Consider the following 26,899-nt stretch of genomic DNA (forward strand, 5'->3'; position numbering starts at 1 on the left):
TGTCAATACTGTTGCCAGCCATGAAACTGCACTTTTCTATGTTTAAATATGGTGTGTGGCATAAATATGTAATCAGTGCAACTGCTCATTGTGCAAACACATAAACTCCATGTAGGCTTCACTTAAAGCTTACACAGAGCTTAATGAATCCCCAGGTAAAACTAAATGCCAAGAAATGCATGATAGTATCCTTCAGGAAGTTATCCACCCCTGCTAAATATATTAACAACACACCCTTAGAGTTGACCCAGTTATCAGGTATTTAGGGAAATATATAGACAGCAATCTTGTAGTGAGGAAATTATTCTATGTTGCCAACTTATAAACAAGGGTATGGCATCTAGAACCGATGAATTCATTGTTCCACTGTATTTGGCATTCCTTAGACCTGTCATTGAGTACAATGCCCCCTTTGGTATGTACTTAATGAGGCATATCCAACAACGGGAATGTCCACAGGGGTTCCTCACTAAAAGAATACAGGGTATAAGTAACATGTCCTATGCAGACTGCCTCAAGGTCCTATCCCTGTATTCTGTCTCTTACAGGTTGTTGAGGGGAGAGCTATACTGGGCATTGTCAGACTCCACTCTGATGGACCTCCTGCATATCTGCAAAACAAAAAGAACCAGAATTATCTGTTCTAAAGACTTAACCTTGTCTGTGATAGGAATAAGGCCTGCTGGAGAAATAGGTATGCACCCCCAAGACTACCCCTTCTCTGGAACAGGCCCTCCATCCATGTGAAACAGAGTTCCTTCCTAACCCAATTCAAGTGTAACTTGGACAATTGGATGGGAAACTGGAATTTCATCCTTGGTTTGGTGTCTGTGTCTCTAATGGACACAGGCAGCCTGCAAATGCTTCATCTCCCAGGCCCCTACTTGTAAATGTTTCATCTGCCTTACCCCTGTTTACACTTATCAAGGGTACCAGAACCTGTCAGAGATTTGGGATGCATGACTAGGCTTAAAAAGGCCCTTGTGATCATTAGCCAAGTAAACACCTATAAATCTATGAACTTATTAGAATGCCCTCATAGTCTGCATCAGTAGCCACACACAAGGGCACAATCCGCCTCCATGACTGCTTCTGTTTTGGCCTTTTTGGTTGACTGTCATCCTCCCCATGCTTGGAATACACAATATGGGAAAAGGAACCAGAAAAATATTCAGTTAGAAGCAATACTAGGTCATTATTCATATAATGTGCTAGAAGATTATTCATATAACATAGTAGGATATTATTTACATAACACACTTGGAGATTATTTATATAACATACTAGGAGATTACTCATATAACATACTAAATTATTCATATAACATAAGAGGCTGGTCAGTGAATTATAAAGCTGTTTTGTTTTTGCAAAGTGACTTTCAAGTTAGAGATAATTTATCTAAAGGCAATAAAAAGCAATTTCAGCATAACCTTGGGAATTTACTCTGATACAAATGATTTATACAAAATAACGTTGTATATTGTAAGGGCCTAAAACAGGAAACAGAATATGTGCACTTGAAAATAGTAGCAAATTTAAAATAGCAGGCCATAAGTGAAATGTTAGTACTTCTGTGGAAGCCTGGCCAACATATAGTATACCATGGAACTTTACTATTGAGTGGTATTCGCAAAACTGACCCATAGTGCTTAGGGCTAGTACACAGGAAAAAGATGTACCAGAGTTCTACACAATTCATAAAATCTTGTTATCATTTAAAGTTGTTTTTTGTAGGGGAAAAGCTTACAGGTACGCCTCCCAATGTGAGAAGTCCCTACATTCCCCACTTATATATCAACTCCAAGACTACTGTACACGATAGGTTCATAGGTAGGTACTAAGCTATCGGCCCAAGGGCCTACGTAAGCCTAGCCAACAAGGTTCCCTGGCTTACGCCACCCAAGAAAGTTATTTTCCTGTGCCACTGTCGAGCAGAGACACAGAAGTGATCCCTGGGGTGTATTTCCTATTTCCCATCCACTCATCGAGATTTTTCTTGAAGAGTGCTAATGAAGAACTTTGCTTGACATAGATGGGTAGCCTGTTCCAGAGTATGGGAAGTCTCTGGGACAGGAATCTATCCATCCAGCAAGTCTTGTTTATTGTGGTGACAAGGTTTAGGTCCCTAGAGCGTGTAGCTCGGACACCAGAGAAAAGGGAAAAGTCTGAGGCACTGTGATTTCAGACACAGTATACGTAAGTTTACATTTTTTACTCATTCAGTGTTGCTATTCTGGGACTCTCGGTAACAAGTCTCTGAATATCAGATGGATACCCATAACTGATGTGATGCTATTTGCAATAGGTGCCATTTTGTTATCTGTCATGGAGAGACTCATTACATCTGCTTCATGATCATTGATAAGCTAAACATAACAGGACTGCTGGTGGTCTGGCATATTTATATCTGAGGGAATAGAGCAGTGCAGCTTGATTTACCTATGAGATCTGTACTGCATCCTTACAATGAAACAGTTGCAAAATGTAAATGCTCTTATAACCTATGAAACAAAGAATGATCCTGTACTCCCAAATTATACACATTCATAAAAAGGTGTCTGAAAGATGCCGAGATGTTGTGAAAATGAAAAGCCAGATTCACATATACTTTCTGCACTAAGAATAAATTACAGTGTGGATGGTATTTGGACCACAAAACTGTTGGATTTATGATTCATAGGCAAAAGTAAGCATTTGTCAGTATGCTACAGTATAAAATGAATGGTGTACTGAACTGCTTAGAGTAATGTGCATTTGAATGCGGTACATAGCAGCAGTGTAATAGAATGTCAGTCAGGGAACTGAGGGTACATGCCCTTATTTCTCTCAAAATGAGCGACACATATGAAACTATAAAGGGGAGGCCAGGAAACCAGCAGTGCAATACAAAGAGATGTTTGACCTATAAAGTGAATCAAACAGCTATAGTATGTAGTGAAGAGAATGACTTCCCAGAACATTATTAAGTCACACATATAGAAGCAACTCACATTTATGATACATGGTGTTGCTGTTAGTTATAGCATGAAATTATACATTCCTGTATCACAATCCAGTACATTAGTAGACTGTAATATCACCATGAGGTGAATTGGGGAACTTAGATTCTTGAAGAGGTGGTCATGTTAGCAGAATAAATTAAATGTATTTTTTTGAAGGAGCAAGCATAGCCATAACTGATATACATCAGCAGTATAAAATTATAGAGACTGTGGCAGACACAGAAATATGTGCTTCAGTAAACATAATAACTGCTATGTAACTACTGTTAATTCAGACAAAGGTATAACAATTACAAGTTCTTCTAGCGTTAAAAAAGACAAATGGAAAACTACTTCAGTATGACAATGAAAATATAAATAAGAGGACTGTTGAGGAATGTTAGATACTACCAGATGGATATGAAAAGAATATTGGAAGAATGGATAATCCTGAATTACTTCAAAAAGATAAGAACTCATAGTATAAGCAGGAAGAGTGTCAGATACTGTTATACTATGAGAGTGAGCAAAAATGGTGTTTCTTTAGGCTTTTTATTTTTAACTACTGCATTGAATATTTTATTAGCTGACATTTTAGTGGTCCAGCCACCACTGACTTCAAACCCTCCCATACATACTATTTCCCTGAGTCCCATGGGACCACCAGATGTTTGGACATATCAGGGTATATCCCTGTATTGGGCAGATCTTGCCTGTCCAGCCAGGGACAGCGTTTTTAGATTATACAAATTATGAATGCTCTGCAACTATGGAAGGAAGCATATATGAAGATAGCTGTCATAATGCAGTTGCCTGCTGTGAGAACAGGTTGATGTGAAGGTCTCTGAGTCTGGAAATGGTTCACTGGGATCAGTGCTCTACCCCAGTTAATGAAATAAGTAACTAATGTCCCAACTTCCTGGATATGTTGGTTTTACATGCACAACATAATGTCATGTAATGGGACATTGAAAGGGGTTGTACCTTACCTCCATTGTGATATACTCCTCTAAGTCCCTACCAATATTTATGTCCCAGCAAAGCCAGTCACCCTGGTTTACAGTCTTCACTGGCAACAGTGCAATTAAATGTCTCACCAGCATAAACTTTCCCCTTCCCTTCTCCCTGAGACAGTAAAGGCAAGACACTGATGTCTCATTATTTTTGTCTCCCTGTCTCCATGTTAACTCCTCCAAAGCTCAAGCCATTAGTTGAACACAAATAATCTGGTTTGCAGTCAGGTCTTTATCCCTCTACACCTCACACCTGGGCACTTCCTTTGATATCTTAAGTTGTTGAACATTTACAGTCCCAGTGTGAGTGCAACCATTTTAAGATATTGATGATAAATACAGAAATTAAATCATTATTTCTGAGCTGTTCATGGAGTTTGTTCCAGAACATAGAAAGCTAGTGTGAGAAGACAATGTTGTTGTATTTATAACTGCTTTTGCTGGATTCCAAGAGGCAGCTCCTTTTTTGACATTCTCTCTTCTAGGGATAGGATAATGTTGCTAGATATTTTGGGTTTTACAGAATCATATGTCTGAATCAAAGATTAAATTATTTCATTTTGTTAGTTAACTCAAGACAACTGAGCTGTTTTAGGGAACCACAGTAATGTCCCCTGTTTGATTTTGTTTTTTGGTTGTAAACTACATTGCACTATTGTAAGTGCTTTTCTATTTTGAAGTAGATTCGAGAGGTTAGTAAAAAGAATGGCACTACATAAAAGTTCAGGAAGGAGAAAAGGATTCCTAGTGAAAGACTAGCTGGCAGATTTAAAAAGAAATGCACTCTATATAGTCTACCAAGGTGCAAGTTGTCTTTTTACTGCAGTCTGAATATGTTCATCAAATTTGGTATCTCAGGCAAATAAGATGTCAAGTAATTTATATATTTGATTTTCTCAGTGGAAGAATCATCTTGGGAGGCAGTAGTTAGTGACTAAAGACAGCACTAAACTACTTGGCTGACCAATTTGGTTTGAGTTTTGTTTGGAATTTAAGAACAAGACAGCACTCATAAACCATCTTTAAGGCAGGAGAATCACAGAATAAAGTTTTGTATAATTTCCTTAAATGATTCACCAGCAGAGGTGAGAGTGGAGTTATTAGCATATTGCAACAGCCATGCTTCCCACAATGCTACCCTATATTGTTAACAAATGCTGTGAACAAAAGGGACTGAGACAGAGTACTGTTGTATATGGGCACTGATTCTGACAGGTGAGAATGATACATCATCCTACCTAACTACTCGGGACTAGCTGCATACATAGCTAAAGAACTAGTCTAGGACAATTTTCCTGTTAAATTGGCCGAGTCAGAGATCAGCAAGGAATGAACTGTGATATTAAATCCCATGGGAAAATCAAGAAACATTGTGCTGATATACCTGCCATTTTTTTAGTTCTTTGTGCACGTATAGGTTAATAGGTTCATAGGTGTATATTAGGCTAATGGCCCTGAAGCCTTTACAAGCCTAGCCCATAGGATTACCCTGGCATCGTGCCACCCGACCTTAGTCCCCAGTGCCTCTGTCGAGTAAAGCCACTTGAGTGATTCCCTGGGGTGAATTTTCTATTTCCCCATCCACTCATCAAGATTTCTCTTGAAGAGGGCCAGTGAGGTGCTCTGCTTGACATGTATGGAAAGTCTATTCCATGGCATGGGCAGTCTCTGGGTTATGAACCTGTCCCTTCAGCATGTTTTGTTGATTGTGGTAATGAGGTTGATGAATGTTGCTCAGAGGACTATTATAGATCAGATACAATACAGGCTATTTATAAACCAGTCCAAAGCAAAATAATGTCCATTAAACCCATATTAGCTAATAGACCTCTTAATAGATAACTATGTTTTTATTTGTCTTTTAGAATGATTTAAATTGCTGTTTTAAGTTATAACTAGTGATTAATTGGAATTTTGTATGGTTAATTAAGTTGGAGCTATGACTGGATGAAATGAATTTAAATAGCAGTGAATGTAACAATCATTTGTCTGACGAAGCAGCTTTGGCTGCGAAAGTGCTCACCTGTACATTTCTGTAATAAAGCTTTGTATGGTTTTATCTGCTGTGGTTTGGTGCCTTCCATTATTTTGCTTTGGACTGTTTCTATTTTTTGAGGCCCAATTTACCTGCACCATTATCGTACTTTTTTGTTTGGTGCTATTTATAAACCACTTTTTCTAGCATATAATGAAGAGAGTAGTTAAATAAAGCTGTAGTTAGAAAGAACTCAATAGGTATTACATTTATGAATGGGTATGACTATAGCCTGCTTTCAAAGTAGGAGGGCATTATTTTCTATAAGGATCCTGTACTATATATTCAACAGATTGGCAAAGCTAGTGTGCCAGCAGCTATCCTGATAAATGGAGGATGGAATAAATCCGGTGCGTGTGTACAAGTATATTTAATACTTTTTAGTATTTTTCTGATAGAACTTAAAACTTACAAGTGTTATGTTCAAAGATTTATAACATTAGTAGTATCTCTCTACCTTATCTTTAAACTTATTATGCAAGTTAAGAGATCGCTAATTAAGCAAAATAGCTGCTATGTTTTTTTTTTCATCAGTAGCTGGCAGAGTACATTCTTGATAGAAGCTTGTGGTGGCAGCTCCTTCCGGTGAGAGGAACCTTGAGACCTTATCAGCAGTCCTTATAAGAGGTTTTGTCAGGATAAATACCAATGAATTGTTTGGAGAGGGTATCATGTAGAATGGTATTTCCCTGCCGAACAACTGCAAATATCCAAGATTTATGTACTGTGTTTCCGACTCACATTTTGCAGTGCACACTGGTATTCCACATAAAAACAATGAGAAAAATATGTCAAACAGCAAAAGCTAAAATGTAAATATACAGGTGGGAAAGCCCAAATGAATTTCCATGTTGAAGGTTGCATCCCCTAATTGTACATTATAAAAATGAGCTGTACCACCTCAAAAAATATCTGTTATTGCATAGAAAGGTCTTGCACCTATCTAAAGGTAATGGGTGTTAAATTTCTCTACACATAGGTGTGGGGAACTTGCCTTCCACATAAACTCTTGATATTTGTCTATTCTTCAACATAGTAAAATAATTTTTACTGTTTTGCTGAATTTTGATGTGTAGATGACTGCTGCATTTACTGGTTGGCATAGGGCTGCAGCAGCTTGCACTGCTGCCTCAGAGGGCTTGATCACCTGTGTTGTTTCCTTGGCTAAATTGCCAGCCCTTCTGTGCTGCAGAGTCTAAATGTCCTCTCTGTCTCTAATTTCCTTCCATATCTTAAACAGTTGCAGGTTGTGAGGTGGGTCATGCCACTCAACTGTCCAGATTTTTGCCTCATATCTTTGGTCTGTTCCTCATAAAATTTGCGGTTTTCTGGGAAATCATTGAGGATTTAATATATATGTTTGAGTTTCAGATTTTATCTTTCAGAAAATATATGTTTACCCAAATCCTGTTATTTTAGCAACTTTTTAAGTTTATAAGAACAATATTTAAATATGCCCCTATTTTGGGGCCTTTGTCCTCCCATTTTTAGGCATTGACAGATTTCTTGTGGTAAGAAGTTGAGATGTGTGTGCGTGTGTGTCTCTTGTGAAAAACTCTTGCCCTATCCAGGATTGGTCCTCTCCTCTACTTTATACTTGTTGCTTGCTGAGATAGATAGGATCCTCCTTCTCCACAGCCTTGGCCAGGATGAAATGGGTATTGCCAAACACTTTAGATTCTGTATCTTCAAACTGACATAGTCCCAAACAATGAAATACCTGTGGTTTCTTTTCTTCAATAAAGGAGAACACTTGTGTGCATGGCTACAGATGACGGACGTTCTCCAAAAGGCTGTATTTTTAAAAAGCACAAAAACTTTCAAGCAAGGGGAGTGTACTTCTCAACCTCACAGCACAAAAATAATCTGGGCAAAGAAGGGGGGGGGGGGGGTAAAGGCCCAAAAATAGGGACAGATTTTAAATATTGCTCTTATAAAATTAGAAAGATGATAGAATGACAGATTCTGCGTCATTATACATATTTTCTGAAGGATATGAAGTCTGAAACAAATGTTTGTCCTTATTTAGTGACTTCAATCCCGAAAACCAGACATTTTATGAGGAACACACCAAAAATAATGGGGGAATGCTTTACTGAATGACTCTCTTGTTTTACTCCTTAGTATTTAGCACTCAGTTGTTCAAGTAGTTTTCCAGATTAGATGGAGTACAGCTGATTATAAAATACCGTAAATCTCACATACAACCAAACAATAAAGTAGTCCTAGCCGAACGTATGATACGGCAAACGAGATAAATACTGAAGCTCTCTTTCTCTCTCAAAAGCACACACGCACGCACCGTTATTCCAACTACTTCAGTATCGTCCAGGTGTAATTTGCTTGTGCTTCTCTCGAAGGCCACAAACAGAAGTTTAGCGCTGTAGGTAGTTTAGTACTAGTTAAATCAAAAACGTCTGCTCTTTATTTTGTGTATACTCGGTGTTGGTGTAGGTAAGTGCACCAATGGGGACGTGAGGAATAGATAATAGTTATTAGACATGGCAGAGTCTGTAAATGGAGAAGTGAGGTCTGGGAAGCTGGAGTTGTATCCTCTTTTGTTTCTTTGTTAACAGTATATGTTTTTTGTCGTACAGAAGTTGCATTCACGTGTATTGTGCGGATAATACTGCAGCTATTCCTGTGAATGATTTTTCCCGCTTGCAAAGCAATTGATTTTTTTTAACTGATTCCTTTCAAGTAGTGTAACTTCCTGAAAGAAAACAATAAAAAACGCTCAGTAAAGCGAGGATTGTGTGTATCAGCGCTGGTTTAAAGTTTTATGCTTGTCTAATGTGGGGCACTGGAAAAATTGACCTTCAAGGTGTCTTCGGGTTGTAGGGTTACGGTTAAGATCTGGGTACCTTTCAACTGTACAGATTCTTCTCGCAGAATATTCAGATTTTTGCCTCATATTTGTGGTCAATTTCTCATAAAATTGAGGTTTTCTGGCAAATAATTGAGAGTTAAAGTCAGAAAATAATGACAGCAATTTGAGTTTCAAACTTTATACTGTACAGAAAATTCATGCTAATGCAAAACTTGTTATTCTATCGATTTTTCTAAGTTTCTAAGAGCAATATTTTAAAAGTGTTCCTATTTTGGTCCTTTGCCCCCCCCCCCCCATTATTGATGGCTTTGTCCAGATTTCTTGCAACAAGAGATTGAGGTATAACTTAAAACCATTCCTCTCAACCTTTTAGCCCAAGAAATCTGAATAAAGCCAAAAGTAATGGAAGGGCAAAGGCACCGAAATAGGGAGGGATAGATTTTAAAACTTGCTCATATGAGCTTAGAAAATTGATAGAATAACATTTTTTTCTGAAGAATATGAAGTCTGAAGATCAAATCTCTGTCATTTACTGGCGTCAGTCGTCAGTAATTTGCCAGCAAACATCAGATTTTATGAGGAGCAGACCAAAACTTTGAGACAGAATATCTGGACAGTTGAGAGTTACTTGGATTGCATATCTTAGGGAAACATAGCATTCGCTTAACAGTGAAACTTTCTTTATTCAATAATAATTTCCACAGTCCGGCGTAACTAGTTTTTGTATTTTTTTCTTTTTGAGTGGGAAGTACGGACTAGTTACGACTGACCGCTACACCTAACCAATGCCACAAGGGATGTTGGGTATTTGAACATCTATTAACAGTTCTATAGGGTTTATTAAATAATGCATTCATTATATACAGTTTTAGTTGCTTTGGGGGCAAGTCTTGGCTTGAAACCATCAAGCTTAGTTATCTTGGTTAATAATAACCTCTGGGACTTATTGTAGAGAAGCCTCTACCCCCTCATGGTAATAAGAACAGGTACAGTTGTAATTTATAGAAACATGTTCACAGATTGGGTTGCTTTGTAAGGTGGTCTTTGTTGGATAACTGAAAAGTCGAAGCAAAATTCTTCATTTTAAATGTTTGTGGCAGTATGTCTTACACTGAGTCAAACCAAACCTTATAAAAGTTTTTTGTTTTTAGTTGTTTTTATTTATTTGTTTGTACATCAATGGGATCAAGCATGATTGATTCTTCCTTGTTACTGATTTGTTTGCAGTTAAAGCATTCTGTATCTTTACAAATCTTTATCTGTTTAAAAACTTTCATTTTGTGGCTTTCTCTAGTGCTTTGTAGGCTAAAAGCTTTAGTGTCCCCACTCACCCTCCTTGTTGGTGTCTTGTGTTATACTTGATGACTTTGCAGTTGCCCGCCCCTACTGTAAATCTGATCTGGGACACTCCTCCCAGTCTAGTGTCATTAGCTCATTCTACCTAATACAGAGAAAACTTTTGATAAGGCCTTCTGTTTCTCCTTTTTCCCTTTCAAAAAAAAAAAAAAAAATTTTTTGCCTGAATTACCGTATGTTCTGACTGTGCTTCTCAAACATTTTGGAAATATAGAGTATATTTTAGAGCATTTATTATAACTAATTGCCTTAATATTGCTACAAATCAAGTGCTCTAGGTTGCACTGCAAATGAAGTATTTGTGTGTTTTAGCTGCTTTTCTGTATATATATACTTCTCTGTATATGTAGACTAACTACTTATTCTGCTGTATTACTGCCACTTAAATCGTTTTTCAGTTGTGCACTTGCCTTGTTTCATTTAAAAAAGTTTTAAATTGCTAATTTTATAGAGTTTTAATTGCATTTACTGTTTAGGATTACACACTCGTGTGTTAGACTTTTCTGTGTTTATTTACTGTATTATTGCATTGTTTAGCCTGTTTCAACAAAAAATATATATACTAGCTTGTTTGCTCGTTTCCCACCTTTTCTAGCCAGTCCATATCCCAGGCCTTGCTTGTCTCAGGACTTTATTTTCTGTGCTCAGAGCTATCCAGACCTTGCTGTGGCAGAGGGAAGTCCTACTGCCTACCAGTGGGACTGGTGAGCATTGTGCTGCCTGTCTGATGCTGGAGGAGTGGTTTCCAGCTCTGAAGTTGTAATTTTGTTGGCCTTTTTGGGCTAATTTCTGTCCCTTTCAACTTTCTGGCTTAAAAACGCGTGTGTTTGCACATTTTTCACATCGTGCGGCACTACGAGGCTACAGTTAAACTATTCCAGGTGCCAGAAAGTCTGCTCTTCAAATTTTCCCTTAAAACTAGCTGGTTTCTCAGTAGTAGCACTAAAATCTGAACCCCTGTGACTAGCACTTGCTCTAGAACCTGCTGTAAAGCACTAGGAAGCCTGAAACTGGTACAAGCACTCTGCTCTCCTCGTCAATAAGGAGAAATTAATCATAGGCACTAAACAGCCTACATTTGCAAAGTACCTTGTAAAGGTAAGGGAAAACAGCTCTTACCTTACAAAAAAGCACCTAAACAGGCATGCCCAAGGGTCAGCTTCTGGTGGTTTCTCCTGTCCACCTGGTGAATCTGGGCATACTGGGGCAATGCAGCAACTGCCTCATGTACACAGACAATCCTCTCCTCCTACCACCCAACACTACAACCTGCGAGAGATGCACTTACATAGCCAAACTGGAAGCAAACCTCTCTCCGGTCAAGACTGTACTAGACAGTTAAGAGGAGAAGGCTAACACCTGCATTTCACCTCTAGCAACTCATAGCCCTTCAAAACCCACGCCATCAACTCCCACACATAGCAACACTAAACCCACATATGCGGAAGCCCTTAACATTAACCTGACCAAGCAACAAGGACCTCCGAAGCCGAAATGCAAACAAACACCAGTCACAACCAAAGTGACACATAGCTCACAACACCAGTGTGCCACCCAACAACAGCCCCTAAGAAAATTACTGAACCTACACACATTGCTAACATACTGGCTGACAGGTTCAGTGCAAACTTCTCCCCCCCAAAAGGAGAGATATCTATTCCAGAGGATTGTAGCCCCCCAAACATCTCCAACGCCCAGGTGAGAACTGCCCTCACTAAGGCAAAAAACACAGCATCCATGGGACCGGATGGTGTCCCCGGCTGTGTGCTTCATGAACTCAACGAGGAATTAAACCCACAGTTAGGACAGCTGTTTAATCTTAGCCTCACCTCAGGATACGTACCCAAGGAGTGGCGCACGGCGACTGTGGTCCCACTTCATAAGGGCGGTGCCTCCACAGACCCTGGAAATTACCGCCCATTAGCTTGACAAGCCTTATCTGCAAAGCCATGGAGAGGATCATAATGGAACTCATAAATAAAGACATAGGGAACTTGCAGACTTTGGATCCAACCCAGTTTGGCTTTGTCAAAGGCAGATCCTGCCTCTTAAACTTGGTTGACTTTTTCGAGACAGTCACCAAGGCCATTGATGAGGAAAGGCAGTCCATACAGCCTACCTCGACCTGGCAAAGGCCTTCACACAATACCCCACTCAGGTATCATCGAAAAACTCATCAGCTTGAATGTAAACCCATACATCACAAGATGGGTTGCAAACTGGCTAGCGACAGAACCCACAGGGTCAGAGTTGCTGGAGCCATGTCAGACTCAAAGCCTGTCACAAGTGGTGTCCCACAGGGCTCAGTCCTGGGTCCACTCTTGTTCGGCATCTACTTTTCTGAAGTACAAGCAAACACAGGAGGGTTATGGCTGACAAAGTTTGCAGATGACTGCAAACGGGCCATAGTCGAAAACACATCTGACACAGATATCCTCCAGAAGGGCCTCACAGAAACGGATAACTGGTGCCAGAGCCATGGCCTGAAGTTAAACGCCAAAAATGCATAGTCATACCCTTCGGGAAAAACAAGGTTACCCCTAGCTACCATATAGGTGACAATCCACTGAGCACAGAAAAGTCATCAGGGATCTGGGGACCCAAGTTGACAGTAGTCTTCGCTTGACACTCATGTTGCTAAAGTAGTTAGGAAAACCTTCTATATCGCCCACCTGATCATGAAGGGATTCACATCTAGATCAAGGGAGGTCATCGTCCCCTGTACTCATCACTCATTAGACCTATGATTGAGTACAATGCCCGCTTCGAATGTATCTGACCAGACACCTGATGCAGCTTGAAAGGCCCCAAAAGTTCCTCACCAAAAGGATAAAGGGTCTCAAAAATATGTCTTATGCTGCCCGACTGAAAGAACTCCAGCTTTATTCAGTCTCATACCGCTTGCTCAGAGGTGACCTGTGCCTGACATATAAGGCCATGTCAAACCCAGATTTGATGAATATGCTTCACCTCAAAGAATCTAGATCCCTCAGAACCACAAGGGCGGGAGACTTAAACCTTGACACGGTTATAAATAGAACGTGCTGGAGGGACAGATTCATCACCCAGAGACTCCCTATGCTGTGGAACAAAATCCCGGTACATGTGAGGCAGAGCACCTCGCTGGCCTTGTTCAAGAGGAATCTTGACCAATGGATGGGAGATCGCAGATATACCCCAGGGATTACTTCAGTGTCACTGCTTGACAGAGGCACAGAAAAATGATAGGCATAGTTTTTATTCAAACTAAAGGGGTGGCGAAAGCCACATAACTATGGGCTAGGCTTATAAATGCCCTTGGGCAGATAGCCTAGTATGAACCTATGAACCTAAGACAATGTACCCAACACTTTAGTCATAGGTGACACTATAGTCAGGCACACTGATGTCCCACTCACCAGGCTGAACAAGGAGAAAATTACAGTCAGCTGCCTGTCGGGTGCCAGGATCCGCCACATAACGCATGCACTCAAGTCACTCCACAAGTACAAATACGACTGTCATTGTCCATGCTGGAGTAAATGACTTGAGATGTACCTCCCTGGACTACATGAAAAGAGACATGGAAGAGCTCTTGGATCATGTGACCCAGGCAGGTATGACCCTAGCCCTGAGTAGCATCCTGCCTTCCCAGAATGATACCACAGTATAAGGACAAAATGATTGATTTCAACAATTGGCTAAGCTTCTGGTGTCATTCAAAGGGGATCCAGTATTTGTCTGTCTGGGAAGACATAATCGACAAACCACGATGCTTTGCCAGAGATGGTCTGCACCTGTCACCCCTGGGATTCAGGTTACTGGCTAAAGCTCTTGCCACCCATATAGTGCCTTTTTTAGGCAAGGTTCAAAGGATAAAACCACCACTGTAACAGATACAAGCACGCAAAATCTGAAGGTAATGCCACTCAATGCTTGAAGTCTAAACCTCAAAATGCACTCTCTCGAGGCACTCCTAAAAATGGAGAACATCGATATCTGTGCAGTGACTGAGACCTGGTTCAAGGCTCCAGAGAGCACCCCTGCAATACCAGGCTACAATTCTTACCACACCTTTCGGCCACAAAACCAAGACCGAAACACTAAAGGTGGAGGAGTGTCCATATTCACCAAGGATATTCACACCTCCAGGCTAGTTGCCCAACACAATGCATCTGAAATTCTCCAGGTGCAATTAACACTAGGTAAGACTGCAATCCAAATTGTAGCTTGCTACAGATCCCCCACCATACCCCAAGATTCTCACTACACCTTCCTAAACATACTGGAAAATATTAAGATACAACCAAACACCCTGCCATTAATTGGGAAAACAAACTTGGGTACCAACTCCTTTTCCCAACGGTTCTTGGAATTCATAAATTCCAATGCCCTGGATCAACTAATCCATTGTCCCACCAGGGGCTCCAATATCCTAGACCTGGTCATTACCAACATGGGAGATAGATGCTCCACACCAGTGGTCACCCCCTCATTGGTCAGGTCTGACCATAAGCAAATCACCCTTGACATCCACATCCCACCCCCCAGTAAGGAAACCTCCTTAAAAAACTTCTCCAAAGCCAACTTCATGCTACTGAAGTCAGAAGTGAGAAACTTCACAACACCCACGCAGACGGGATCTGGAAGTTCGACTGCAGAATCCTACACTAAGGCACTGTACGAGCACATCCACTCGTGCATGAATCGTGCCATCCTAAATAGAACCAAGATGCTCTTCTCCAAAAAAAGGAAGCCAATCTGGTGGTCCCCTGCTATAAACAAACTATACAAAAGAAGGAAGAAACTGTTGCAGAAAAGAGGAAAATCCCAGGATGCAAAAAACTCCCTTACCAGCCTCAGTAAGAAGCTGAGATCCCTCATAAAATCCTCAAAAGCTAGTTACGAAAATAAAATTGCCAAAGATTCCAAAGACAACCACAAGGCATTATATAGTTATGTCAAGAATCTAAATGGCAATGCTCAGATCTGCTCTGAACTACAACAGAATGGCATTAAATATACTGATCCCAAGGATATTGCCAATATCCTGGCAGATCGATTTACAGCCAGCTTCATTCCCCTCTCACCCCCTAAAGGGCCCTTCTCAATACCAAAAGATTGCCAAATTCCGATAATCACAGCCACACAGGTAGAAACAGCACTCTCCAAAGCTAAGAATACAGCATCCATGGGTCCAGATGACATCCCATGCCAATATCCTGGCAGATCGATTTACAGCCAGCTTCATTCCCCTCTCACCCCCTAAAGGGCCCTTCTCAATACCAAAAGATTGCCAAATTCCGATAATCACAGCCACACAGGTAGAAACAGCACTCTCCAAAGCTAAGAATACAGCATCCATGGGTCCAGATGACATCCCAGGCTGTGTACTACATGAACTACAAAATGAACTGGCACCCCACCTAAGTGTCATGTTTAATCATAGCCTCACCTCAGGCTTCGTGCCCACTGAGTGGCGCACAGCTACAGTTATCCCGCTCCACAAGGGAGGATCCACCTTGGATCCCGGGAACTACCGTCCCATCAGTCTGACCAGCCTGATCTGCAAGGGCATGGAACGCATTATCGTGAACTTATAAACAAAGACATTGGCAACCTCCAGACACTGGACTCTACCCAGTTTGGGTTTGTGAAGGGCCGATCTTGTCTCCTGAATCTGATTGACTTCTTCGAGTCGGTCTCCAGAGCTGCGGACGAGGGTAAGGAGGTCCACACAGCCTATCTGGACCTCGCCAAGGCCTTCAACACCATCCCCCACTCTGGAATCATAGATAAACTTACTAAGCTGGGCCTAAATCCCTACGTTACTTGATGGGTTGCCAACTGGCTTACTGACACAACCCAAACTGTAAAAGTAGCCTACTCCAAATCCAGCTCCAGACAAGTGGAGTACCTCAGGGTTCAGTCCTGGGACCACTCTTGTTTGGTATCTACTTCTCTGAAGTACAGGCCAACACTAAGGGATTTTGGCTAACAAAGTTTGCAGATGACTGCAAACTGGGAGCCATTATTGAATCCCCAAATGATGTGGATATTCTACAAAAGGGCCTTACAGAAACAGATGCCTGGTGCCAGAGCCATGGGCTCAAGCTTAATGCCAAGAAATGTATAGTCATCCCCTTTGGAAAAAAACATGTACCCATGAACTACCACATAGGTGGCAGGACACTAAACATCGAAAGTGTGATGAGAGACTTGGGGACACAAGTGGACAGTGGTCTCACGTTTGATAACCACATCGCCACAACAGTCAGGAAATCCTTCTACGTGGCACACCTCATCACTAAGGGCCTTTCATCCAGAAAAAAGGAGGTCATTGTCCCAGTGTACTCATCCCTCATTAGACCCATTATAGAGTATAATGCCCCATTTGGTTTGTACCTCACAAGGCATCTGCAACAGCTGAAAAGGCCACAGAAATACCTCACTGAAAGAATCACAGGCCTAAAGCAGATGCCATATGCAACTCCAGCTATACTCTGTGGCATATTGTCTCTTCAGAGGCAATCTCTGCTTAACATACAAGGCCATGTCAAACCCTGAGCTGTTGGACATGCTCCACTTAAAGAAATCCCAATCCCTCAGAGCTACACGCTCCAGTGATCTAAACCTTATCATCACAATGAACAAAACATGCTGGAGGGATAGGTTCCTGACCCAGAGACTCCCCATACTCTAGAATAGACTGCCCATACATGTCAAGCAGAGCACCTCATTGGCCTTCTTCAAAAGGAACCTTGATGATTGGATGGGAGATAGGAAATTCACCCCGGGGATCATGTCAGTCGCCCTGCTAGACAGGGGCCCAGAGAAGTAAATATTGTGGGAAAAAATTTCCAGGGAATTGTTATGGCTAGGCTTGCATAGGCCTTAGGGCCGATAGCCTAGTACCAACCTATGAACATTCAGCCTGTTTTTCCCTCTCACAGTTGACCAGCATGTCCTTGGATCCTTTTCACGTTCACTGGGTCTACAAGACCCCTGGCAAACTCTGACCCATGTCTGGGGACTAAAGACTCTGGTGCACTGCCAGACTGCTGCCTGGAGTGTTTGTTCTTACTTTCCCATAACTTTCCCTTCCTGTGCATCTGCTGGTGATATCCTTGTAGCTTTATGGTGGAGAATGTGTTGCCATATTCTTCCACTAGTGTGGTAACTCAGTGCCCAGGCTTCATTGGACTCCGGTCCTCTCTGTGTCCCGAACCTCTATTGAAGATCTGATATGAGGTGTGTATGAATGCATGCCCCCCCCCCAGTGGGTATGTCTATCCTCCCATACCAGTGCTTTACACACTTGAGCAGCTATCAAACTCTGGTTGATTAGCCATAGTCAGGGTTTTAACACTTTATACCATGGTGCTGGCTAACACTCAGCCTAATAACTATGTAGGCATTATTTGGCTGTAGCTGTAGTACCCCCCCCCCAATAAAACATATCATGGCATCATAACAACCAAATTGGCAAATTATATTTTCCATTAATCCCATTTGTAAAGGGAACTGGTAACCTTTAAACTCCCCATCTCTACAATAAACTGAGCTAGTGGAAATACATTTTAGCATTTTTTTTTGGCCTCACTTTACTCCCACTGCTTGCTGATCATCCATCTCTCTGGGGTGAAGTTCAGCCAAGAGGGGACATCAGGCGACATTCAGGAAGCCATGAAGGGTGGTTTTAAGTTTTTTTCTGTTTTCATTCTACTGTCCTTGTGCTCAAGAATGTAAGCTTACCTGCAGGTGGCTGTGCAGTGGGTTGAATATGGTGAGTCATTCTTTTCCCCCTTTAAGCAGGATTATATTCCAGCAAGCATTCCTTCTTCTTATCATAAGGTACTTTTGGCTGTCTTCCTTGGTTTTCACCAGGGGCATTCGTATGCAGACATGTGCTTCTTGAGCATGCACACCCAGCTTCCAGAGAGAGGTGAGCAGGCTAGGGTTCTTCATTCCTCTCCCTACCCCATCCAGCTCTTTCAGTCCTGGGGACTCTAATCTGACCCTTGTAATTTGGGTCATAGGGCTGCATCCCTTTATGCAATGAAGCTGGGTCGAAATACAGTTTTGATAATGTTAGTTTGGAATACGAGTCCCAAGGCATAAACACTTTTTTTGAAAAGTCACATAGATGGCATGATATTCCCAACGTTCCCCACACCCCTTAATATAAAGAAAGTTGCATTTAGTACTTGCTCACTTTCTGAAAAGAATATATGAACAAGTTACAACTGTCTGGTAGAAGTATTCTTAACCTTGTAAAATGATGTCACCAGGGTAAATGCGCCACAACCATTCAAAGCAGTTGGTTTGACAAGTACCATGTAGTAGAATTAAGGTGTCTATCCAAATGCGCACATCAGGTGATTAAAATAGTGTAGTTTCAACTTAACTTCTTTGTTTGGGATGCTTGGTCCCACCTTCAATTATTAAGAACAATGGACCATGATAGGACTTATAAGAACCCTTATTTTAGCAGCAGAATTGCATTCGCCAATTGGCAAGTTTGTGAAAGAATTGCATAGTGACATGAGACATTTAGATTTTTATCGTATGTGAAATCAGTAGTAATGATAAAATTTAACAGCTGTAGTATTTAATATTTATTTAACTACAGTTATGAAATAGTGTACACTTTTGGAAAACATATTGCTGTGTAATACTGTTTGTGAAACACCCTGCTTAAGAACTAGGTGGGTAATAGTGTACTAGCTCCTCCATTGCAAATGGTATTAGAAAAAATACAGTTTGCTTGTTCCATTTGTCAGAGTATTTATATTTTAAAACATCTCTATATGCACTGTATTCACAAAACTCAAATGCACATAGTCTGGCATTCTTAACAGTGACACCCTCTCCATGGTTATAGTGTAATGACTAATAGTGAGAATATATTAAATTGTGTTTTAATTGTTCAGTGTTCCTGTCATGTTTGGTGAATAGTTGCATTGTAATTATTGGTCTCATCTTTGGAGAATGGTCTCATCTTTGGAGAAGGAAAGCAGTTCTGTGGATGTTTTAGCCTTCCCTTTGTTGACTGCTGTTTTATTTTGCGGGTTCATTTATTTTTGGCTTTCTGGGTTTCCTAAAAAATACAGTGACAATAATATGTACTGCTGTATGATTTGTGTCTTTTCTTTATATTTATGTCCATCATAGCTGCTTTTGATGGGAAGGTTGTCGCGTTGAAGAAGCAATACTGTTTGTATTTCAGCTCCATAGAGCTAAACCTGTTTATTAATCTGGAGCTGTCCCTATTTGCATGTTTGGGAAAGTGTGTTTTCATATACAGTGGATATAAAAAGTGTACGCACCCCCGTTAAAAGGCCAGGTTTTTGTAATATAAAAAAATGACCAATAAATCATTTCAAAACTTTTCCCACCTTTAATGTGACCTATAACCTGTACAGTTCAATTGAAAAACAAACAAATCTGTTGGGGGGGGGGGGGTACAATAAGCTGGTTGCATAAGTGTGCACACCCTTAAACTAATACTTTGTTGAAGCACCTTTTACTTTAATTACAGCATTCAGTCTTCTTGGGTATGAGTCTATCAGCATGGCACATCTTGACTTGGCAATATTTGCTCACTCTTCCTTGCAAAAGCGCTCAAATCTGTCAGATTGCGAGGGCATCTCTTGTGCAGAGCCCTCTTCAGGTCACCCCACAGATTTTCTATTGGGTTTAGGTGTGGGCTTTGGCTGAGCCATTCCAAAATTTTTAATTTTCGTCTGGTGAAGCTTTTCTTTTGTTGATTTGGATGTATGCTTGGGGTCATTGTCATGTTGAAAGGTGAAATTCCTCTTAGTCTTCAGCTTTCTAGCAGTTGCCTGAAGATTTTGGGGCAAAAGTGACTGGTATTTGGAACAGTTCATAATTCCCTCCACCTTGACTTAAGCCCCATTTCCAGCTGAAGAAAAGCAACCCTAAAGCATGATACTGCCACCACCATGCTTCACTGTTGGGATGGTGTTCTTTTGGTGATGCAAAGTGTTGTTTCTGCGCCAAATGTACCTTTTGGAATTGTGGCCAAAAAGTTCAACCTTGGTCTTATTAGACCATAACACATTTTCCCACATGCTTTTGGGAGACTTGATGTATTGTTTTTCAAATTTTAGCCAGGCCTGGATGTTTTTCTGTATAAGAAAAGGCTTCCGTCTTGCAACCCTACCCCATAGCCCAGCCATATGGAGAATACGGGAGATTGTTGTCACATGTAGTGTACAACCAGTACTTGCCAGAAATTCCTGCAGCTCCTTCAATGTTGATGTAGGTCTCTTGGCAAGCCTCCCCGACCAGTTTTAGTCTTTGCTTTTCATCAATTTTGGAGGGACGTCCAGTTCTTTGCAACATCACTGTTGTCCCATATTTTCTCCACTTTTTGATGACTGTCTTCACTGTGTTCCATGGTATATCCAATGCTGTGGAATTTTTTTGTGCACCCTTCTCCTGACTGATAACTTTTCAACAATAAGATCCCTTTGGTGCTTTGTAAGCTCTCTGCGAACCATGGCTTTTGCTGTAACAGGCAACTGAGTAAATGTCAGGAAAATCCTACTAGTACAGCTGAACTTTGTTTGGGGTTAATCAGAGTCTCTTTAATTGATGGCAGGTGTGTACCCAAGAAGACTGAATGCTGTAATTAAATCAAAAGGTGCTGCAACAAAATATTAGTATAACAGTGTGCACACTTATGTAACCAGCTTATTGTACGTTTATTTTTTTATATTTTTTCCCCTAACATATTTGTTTGTTTTTCAATTGAATTGTACAGGTTCTAGGTCACATTAAAGGTGGGAAAAGTTTTGAAATGATTTATTGTGGTCTCATTTTTTTATATCACTTAACACCTGGCATTTTTATATCCACTGTGTGCTTAAACAGAAAAATATTACCTTTCATTTGTTCTCTAGGATTGTTAAAAAATGGAGACTATTAATTTTAGGTTTCAGGTATAGAATTATAAATCTGGCAGTTTGAGTTTATATTCAGTTGTCATTGTGACCTGATATTTTACTAAAGTGGTGTTCCATAGGGACATGGATGTTGTTTCAGTATTATATGCAAAAAGAAAATACTTTGATAAGAACACACAAATTCACTTTCCCTCAGTTTAGTGTAAAACAGAAATAGATGAGAAATAACTTGCAGTGCCATTTCAGCTAAATGTACTGTAAAGTCAGAAAGCAATTTCTTAAAATTTTGTTTGATAACTGTAAGGCTTACTAGATACAAGGATGAACTTGCAGTACTGGATAGTTACTTAGCTTACTTATGGGGCAGTTACACATTTTGATATAGGAATGAAGCTGAGTCTTATAACTCAGATGTAGCATAGCTAATTGGTCTTAAGTTAAAACAGTATGTTAGATGATGGATATTGTTTACTTCATTTAACCTTGTAAGATGTGTGACACTCCAAATCACCTTTTAGTTTATATACTCTGCATTTCAGGTACCTGGAGGCAGGAAAAGGTTTTATGCATCCTTTGGATTGCTTTTGTGCTACCTAAATTATCAAACTACATTTTTTGTCAGCCTATAAGAACTGCATATACAGCTGTGCTTGCAGTCCATTGTAACAGATGGGTAACTTTCATTTCAGTTGTTTGATAACTTGTATTTATTTGTCTGCATTCCATTGAAATTGCAAGTGCAACCCATTTCATCACCAATTTCAATTCCTTACCTTCGTCGTTTGGCCCATCCCATGCATCCAGAACTCTCTGTGGAAACAGAAATGTTTCTCTGTGTCATATTTGAGCAGCCTTCCTTTCATTTCCAGATTGAACCCCTTTGTTATCGAGTACTTGTTCCTTTAAAAGATGTTACCCTTTTGGACTTTAATTACCGTGAGGTATTTCAGTAGGCATCTCATATTCCCGAGTTCTACCTTGAAATACATTTTGTTTGTTTAGTTTGTATTAGTGTGCTTTACTGTGTATACCATGCAGTCTTTGCATTTCTCTGCACAGCCAGTGTTCTCTCAGAATATATGCCTAAGTAAGTTCTCATTATAGGCATATCTGCCTGTCTGTGTCTATATATTTTTTCAAGTGTGATCTCATTAATTTTCCATAAAGAGGAAGAATCAACCATTTTTTTCCCAGTAATGCTTTTACCTTTGTAACCAGGGCTTTCCTCACATTTACTGTCAAGTTAAGTTATTTGATACCATCTTACTATGATTTCTTTGTTTTTGCTTTTGGCAGTTTTACACTTCTAACTCTGCTGTCTTGCCAAGGTTTTCTGTATTGATTTTACTCATGACTATTGTGTTCTGCAATTTTTTTGCATTGAATGATGATACTTTATGCTTGAATTATTTCTCATACTTTAGTAAGTTATTTTTCATTCATTTACTTCACTGTTGCACTTGTAATTTGTTGCCGTGTGTGCTGTCTGCAAATAGATGTGCTCTTTCTTGCAGTCTCCCTGCATGGTCACTTACAGACTTTGAAGTGGCTTGATCCATCTTACTTTGCTTGTAATTCCCCTTTTTTTACTGTATATGCTGTTTACAGTAGTTTCTGTTAACAAGGCAGTTTCTAACCCGAGATGGTTGTTGAGAAAATAGCCTTGTAACTTGAGTGTTTCTTGACTAAGTTTCAGAAAATCCAAAAAAAAGTTGTCAGGCTCCAGACGAACAACAGCAAATTTATTGTAGAACAGTAAAACAAACAGATAATCCCAGTTAGCGCTTTCATCTCACTCCTATTAACTCTGAGACTTCTTCAGACTGATTTTTATCTGGGCACACCCAACACTTTATATACTAAAAATCACATTATCAAACATGTCACATGACTATTTTAAAATTTAAAAAGTTTTTTTTAAATTAAAAACATATAAACTTTTCATATATAAACACTTGCATCAATTACATAATGTTTAAGCCTTTTTCATTTTCAATTAATTACAAATTCCTCTCTGTTATTTTGACCTGGTAGAAAGCAGGCATTAAGCCTGACTTGCCAACAATATTCTAACCAGCCTTAGCTCTTCCTCAATATTTACTATATTAAGGCTATTAGAAAGTGCTTCCAAAACTATAAATTTAAACTCAACCTTACATTTATTCAACTTGTAGTGTTTACTCCATGCATTTTTTTCATCCCCAGTTTGAACAGCATGCTTATGCTCATATATCCTTCTGTATAACTCACAAGTAGTTCTTCCCACATAGAAGGATTTATTAGAAAGTTAAAGTGCTTCCAAAACTATAAATTTAAACTCAACCTTACATTTATTCAACTTGTAGTGTTTACTCCATGCATTTTTTTCATCCCCAGTTTGAACAGCATGCTTATGCTCATATATCCTTCTATATAACTCACAAGTAGTTCTTCCCACATAGAAGGATTTACATTCTACACAAAAACTCAATTACACTATATTCTTAGACTTACAACTGAGTAACCCTGGAATCTTAATTATTTTTCCTCCTATCTCTACTTCATCAGTGTCTGCGTGAATATATTTACACATATTGCAACTCAGACACTTAAACATTCCACATTTTTGTTTCTTATCTTTGGGTTTATTCAATTTGCCTTGAAAGTAATTTTTGTAATTTTTAGCTCTTTTCTGGTAAACTTTGCCTGATCCCGTAGCTTCTGAAGCAATTCACTATTAGCTCTAAATATACCCCAGTATATCCCAATGGAATGTTCACTTCTTTGTGAGATTATCTCATATCATACATACTCTTAATTGACAGAGAACAAATCAGATAACTTTTGTTGACCTAGAATGATCTCTAGCTTTCTGTGATGGTTATATTATTTTCTTAACAATCTATATCTTTACCACTCCCTACCAACTCATTCCTTGTTTAGATTGTGTTACAAGAACACTTCTGAAGTACTCCACATCTTATTTTACGAAAACATGATGCCATTTCTGACTTCTCCACTTCTTTCTTAATATTCATAAATTCCATTTGTGGAAGATCAATTTCCACTTTCTAGTGACACTACTTTTGCTGTTACCATTAAAAGACGTACCAAACTTTTTATGTTTGCTTAACTTACAGAAAATGTTCCATCCTGACAAAAACTTTTAATCTGGTTTCTGCTTCCATTAACCTTAGAAACAAATCTTGTGTTCCATTTTTAAAATTTTTCAGTTTCGTACAGTCCGAGAATACATGCGACCCTTCAGTTCCCTCCTCACACCCCCAACTACTTGCTAGGCCCAACTCTTGTTTTGTTAAGAAGGTATGTAAAACTATACTGCTCAGACAAGCTCCACGTGGGTTTACAGAGTGGTCCTAGCAGCAGGGAACTCAGAAAAGCGACTACCTTCTGGATTTAAGTATCTTTGCTTTTTTGACTTGAAATAGCTTCTGTAGCTTACCTTGAACTAGCCTGAACTGTTTTTTAACTGATTGCTGCATTATTTTAAAATCTGCACTTAAAGTTACATTTTAGTCGAATTTGATCGAAAGTTTGCTTGTTTGTTTGTTTAATTTAACTGTGGAGGCTGCCCACTAAAGTGTGCTAGCCTGTGTAACTAATTTATCACTGTTTCTGCATTTTCTGTGTGTTTCTACCAAAAAAACAAAAAATAATCCTTGTTTTCCCGCCTTCCTCGACTAGTTTAGACCAGTTTACAGGCATTGCTGTATTCTGGGCTGTGGTGTAGTTCCTGTGTTGTCCATTACCTTACTTGGATAGAAGGAAGTTTCTTTGCTCACCAGTGGGAGTGGGGAGCCTTGAGCAGCCTACCTGTCCTTGGGGGAAGTGACCTCAGTGCAAGAAGCTGTAGTAATTGGTTGTTTGGGACCATTTCCAGCTCTTTTGTAGTTCACTGTTTAAAATCCGCCTCTGGGCGTTTTTTTCTGGTTATACTGCTCAGACAAGCTCCACGTGGGTTTACAGAGTGGTCATAGCAGCAGGGAACTCAGAAAAGCGACTAACTTCTGGATTTAAGTATCTTTGCTTTTTTTCACTTGAAATTGCTTCTGTAGCTTACCTTGAACTAGCCTGTACTGTTTTTTAACTGATTGCTGCACTATTTTAAAATCTGCACTTAAAGTTACATTTTAGTCGAATTTGATCGAAAGTTTGCTGGTTTGTTTGTTTAATTTAACTGTGGAGGCTGCCCACTAAAGTGTGCTAGCCTGTGTAACTAATTTATCACTGTTTCTGCATTTTCTGTGTGTTTCTACCAAAAAACAAAAAAAAATCATTGTTTTCCCGCCTTCCTCGACTAGTTTAGACCAGTTTACAGGCATTACTGTATTCTGGGCTGTGGTGTAGTTCCTGTGTTGTCCATCACCTTACTTGGATAGAAGGAAGTTTCTTTGCTCACCCGTGGGAGTGGGGAGCCTTGAGCAGCCTACCTGTCCTTGGGGGAAGTGACCTCAGCACAAGAAGCTGTAGTAATTGGTTGTTTGGGACCATTTCCAGCTATTTTGTAGTTCACTGTTTAAAATCCGCGTTTGCACGGCTTTGAGCGGTCGTACGCATAGCGCAGCGCCGGTTAAACTTTTTCTGGCTCCGCAAAGTCTGTTCTTCAAATTTTCCCTTAAGGAAGCTCTACTCTTAGTATAACCAGACTACTCACTGTATTATAAGCCTAGCACTTGTTCTCAATACTTCTCTACTAAGTAAGCACTCTCTTACTAAGTAAAGCACTACATCTACTTACCACCCCTGTGAATACCCACTTCCCTTAAAGGTATACCACTCCCTTATACTGTTCTAGCATGTCAAGTGGTAGATTACTGGCATCGTCTCCAGTTCAGCTGGTCAATCTGGGCATCTTGAGACAATGCTACAATTGTCTCATGTACACAGACAACCCTCTCCTCCTCCCAACAAACACAAATACATGTGAGAGATGCAACTATATAGCCAAACTGGAGGCTGAACTCTCTCAACTCAGGGCTGGTATGACCAGACAGGAGGAGATGGCAACCACACACACAACAATCCCAGTCCCACATAGACCTACCACAACTGCAAACCAAACACATAAAAACACAAAGACATACTCGAGGCTCTAATAAAAACTTACCAAAACAACAGAGGCTCCCAAAGCAGACATCCAAAAATCCACCACCTCAAAACAAAACACATGCAACACATACTTCAATAAATCAGTGTGTCAACCAATCGCAGCCCTTAAGGCCAAACACCTTGCCTGATACACTAGTAATAGGTGACTCCATAGTCAGACACACTGATGTCCCACTGACCAGGCTGAACAAGGAGAAGGTGACTGTGAGCTGTCTATTGGGAGCTAGGATCCGCCACATAACACACGCACTCAGGTCACTCCAAAGCAAGTACAAATATGACTCCGTCATTGTCCATGCTGGTGTGAATGACCTGAGACGTACCTCCATGGACTACATGAAAAGAGACATAGAGGAGCTCTCCGATTATGTAGCCCAGGCTCGTATGACCCTGACCCTGAGCAGCATCTTGCCCTCACTAAAAATGATACCACAATACAAAGACAAGATGATTAGCTTTAACAATTGGCTCAAGTACTGGTGTCATTCTAAGGGGATCCAATGTCTGTCTGCCTGGGATGATATGTTGGACAAGCCACGCTGCTTCGCAAGGGATGGCTTACACCTGTCACCACTGGGCTTCCGGATATTGGCTAAGGCTCTTGCCACCCCCATAGTGCCTTTTTTAGGCAAGGCTCAAAAGACAAACCCACCTCCTTAGAAAAC

At 40.1% G+C, this 26,899-nt stretch overlaps 1 protein-coding gene across 1 annotated transcript in view; it reads left to right on the forward strand.

Moving 5' to 3' along the window:
• Positions 1-8,471: 8,471 nt before the first annotated feature.
• Positions 8,472-26,899, forward strand: part of LAGE3 (L antigen family member 3) — a 179,663-nt gene continuing 161,235 nt past the window's right edge. Inside the window, exon 1 of the mRNA XM_044080185.1 lies at positions 8,472-8,577. Within this exon, the coding sequence (XP_043936120.1) occupies positions 8,531-8,577 (47 nt within the window). The 5' untranslated portion in view covers positions 8,472-8,530. The remainder of the gene's footprint in view (positions 8,578-26,899) is intronic.

The sequence above is a fragment of the Protopterus annectens genome, chromosome 8.part0, assembly GCF_019279795.1.
Source record: "Protopterus annectens isolate FY-2018-M chromosome 8.part0, PAN1.0, whole genome shotgun sequence".
NCBI classification, from domain to species: Eukaryota; Metazoa; Chordata; order Ceratodontiformes; family Protopteridae; genus Protopterus; species Protopterus annectens.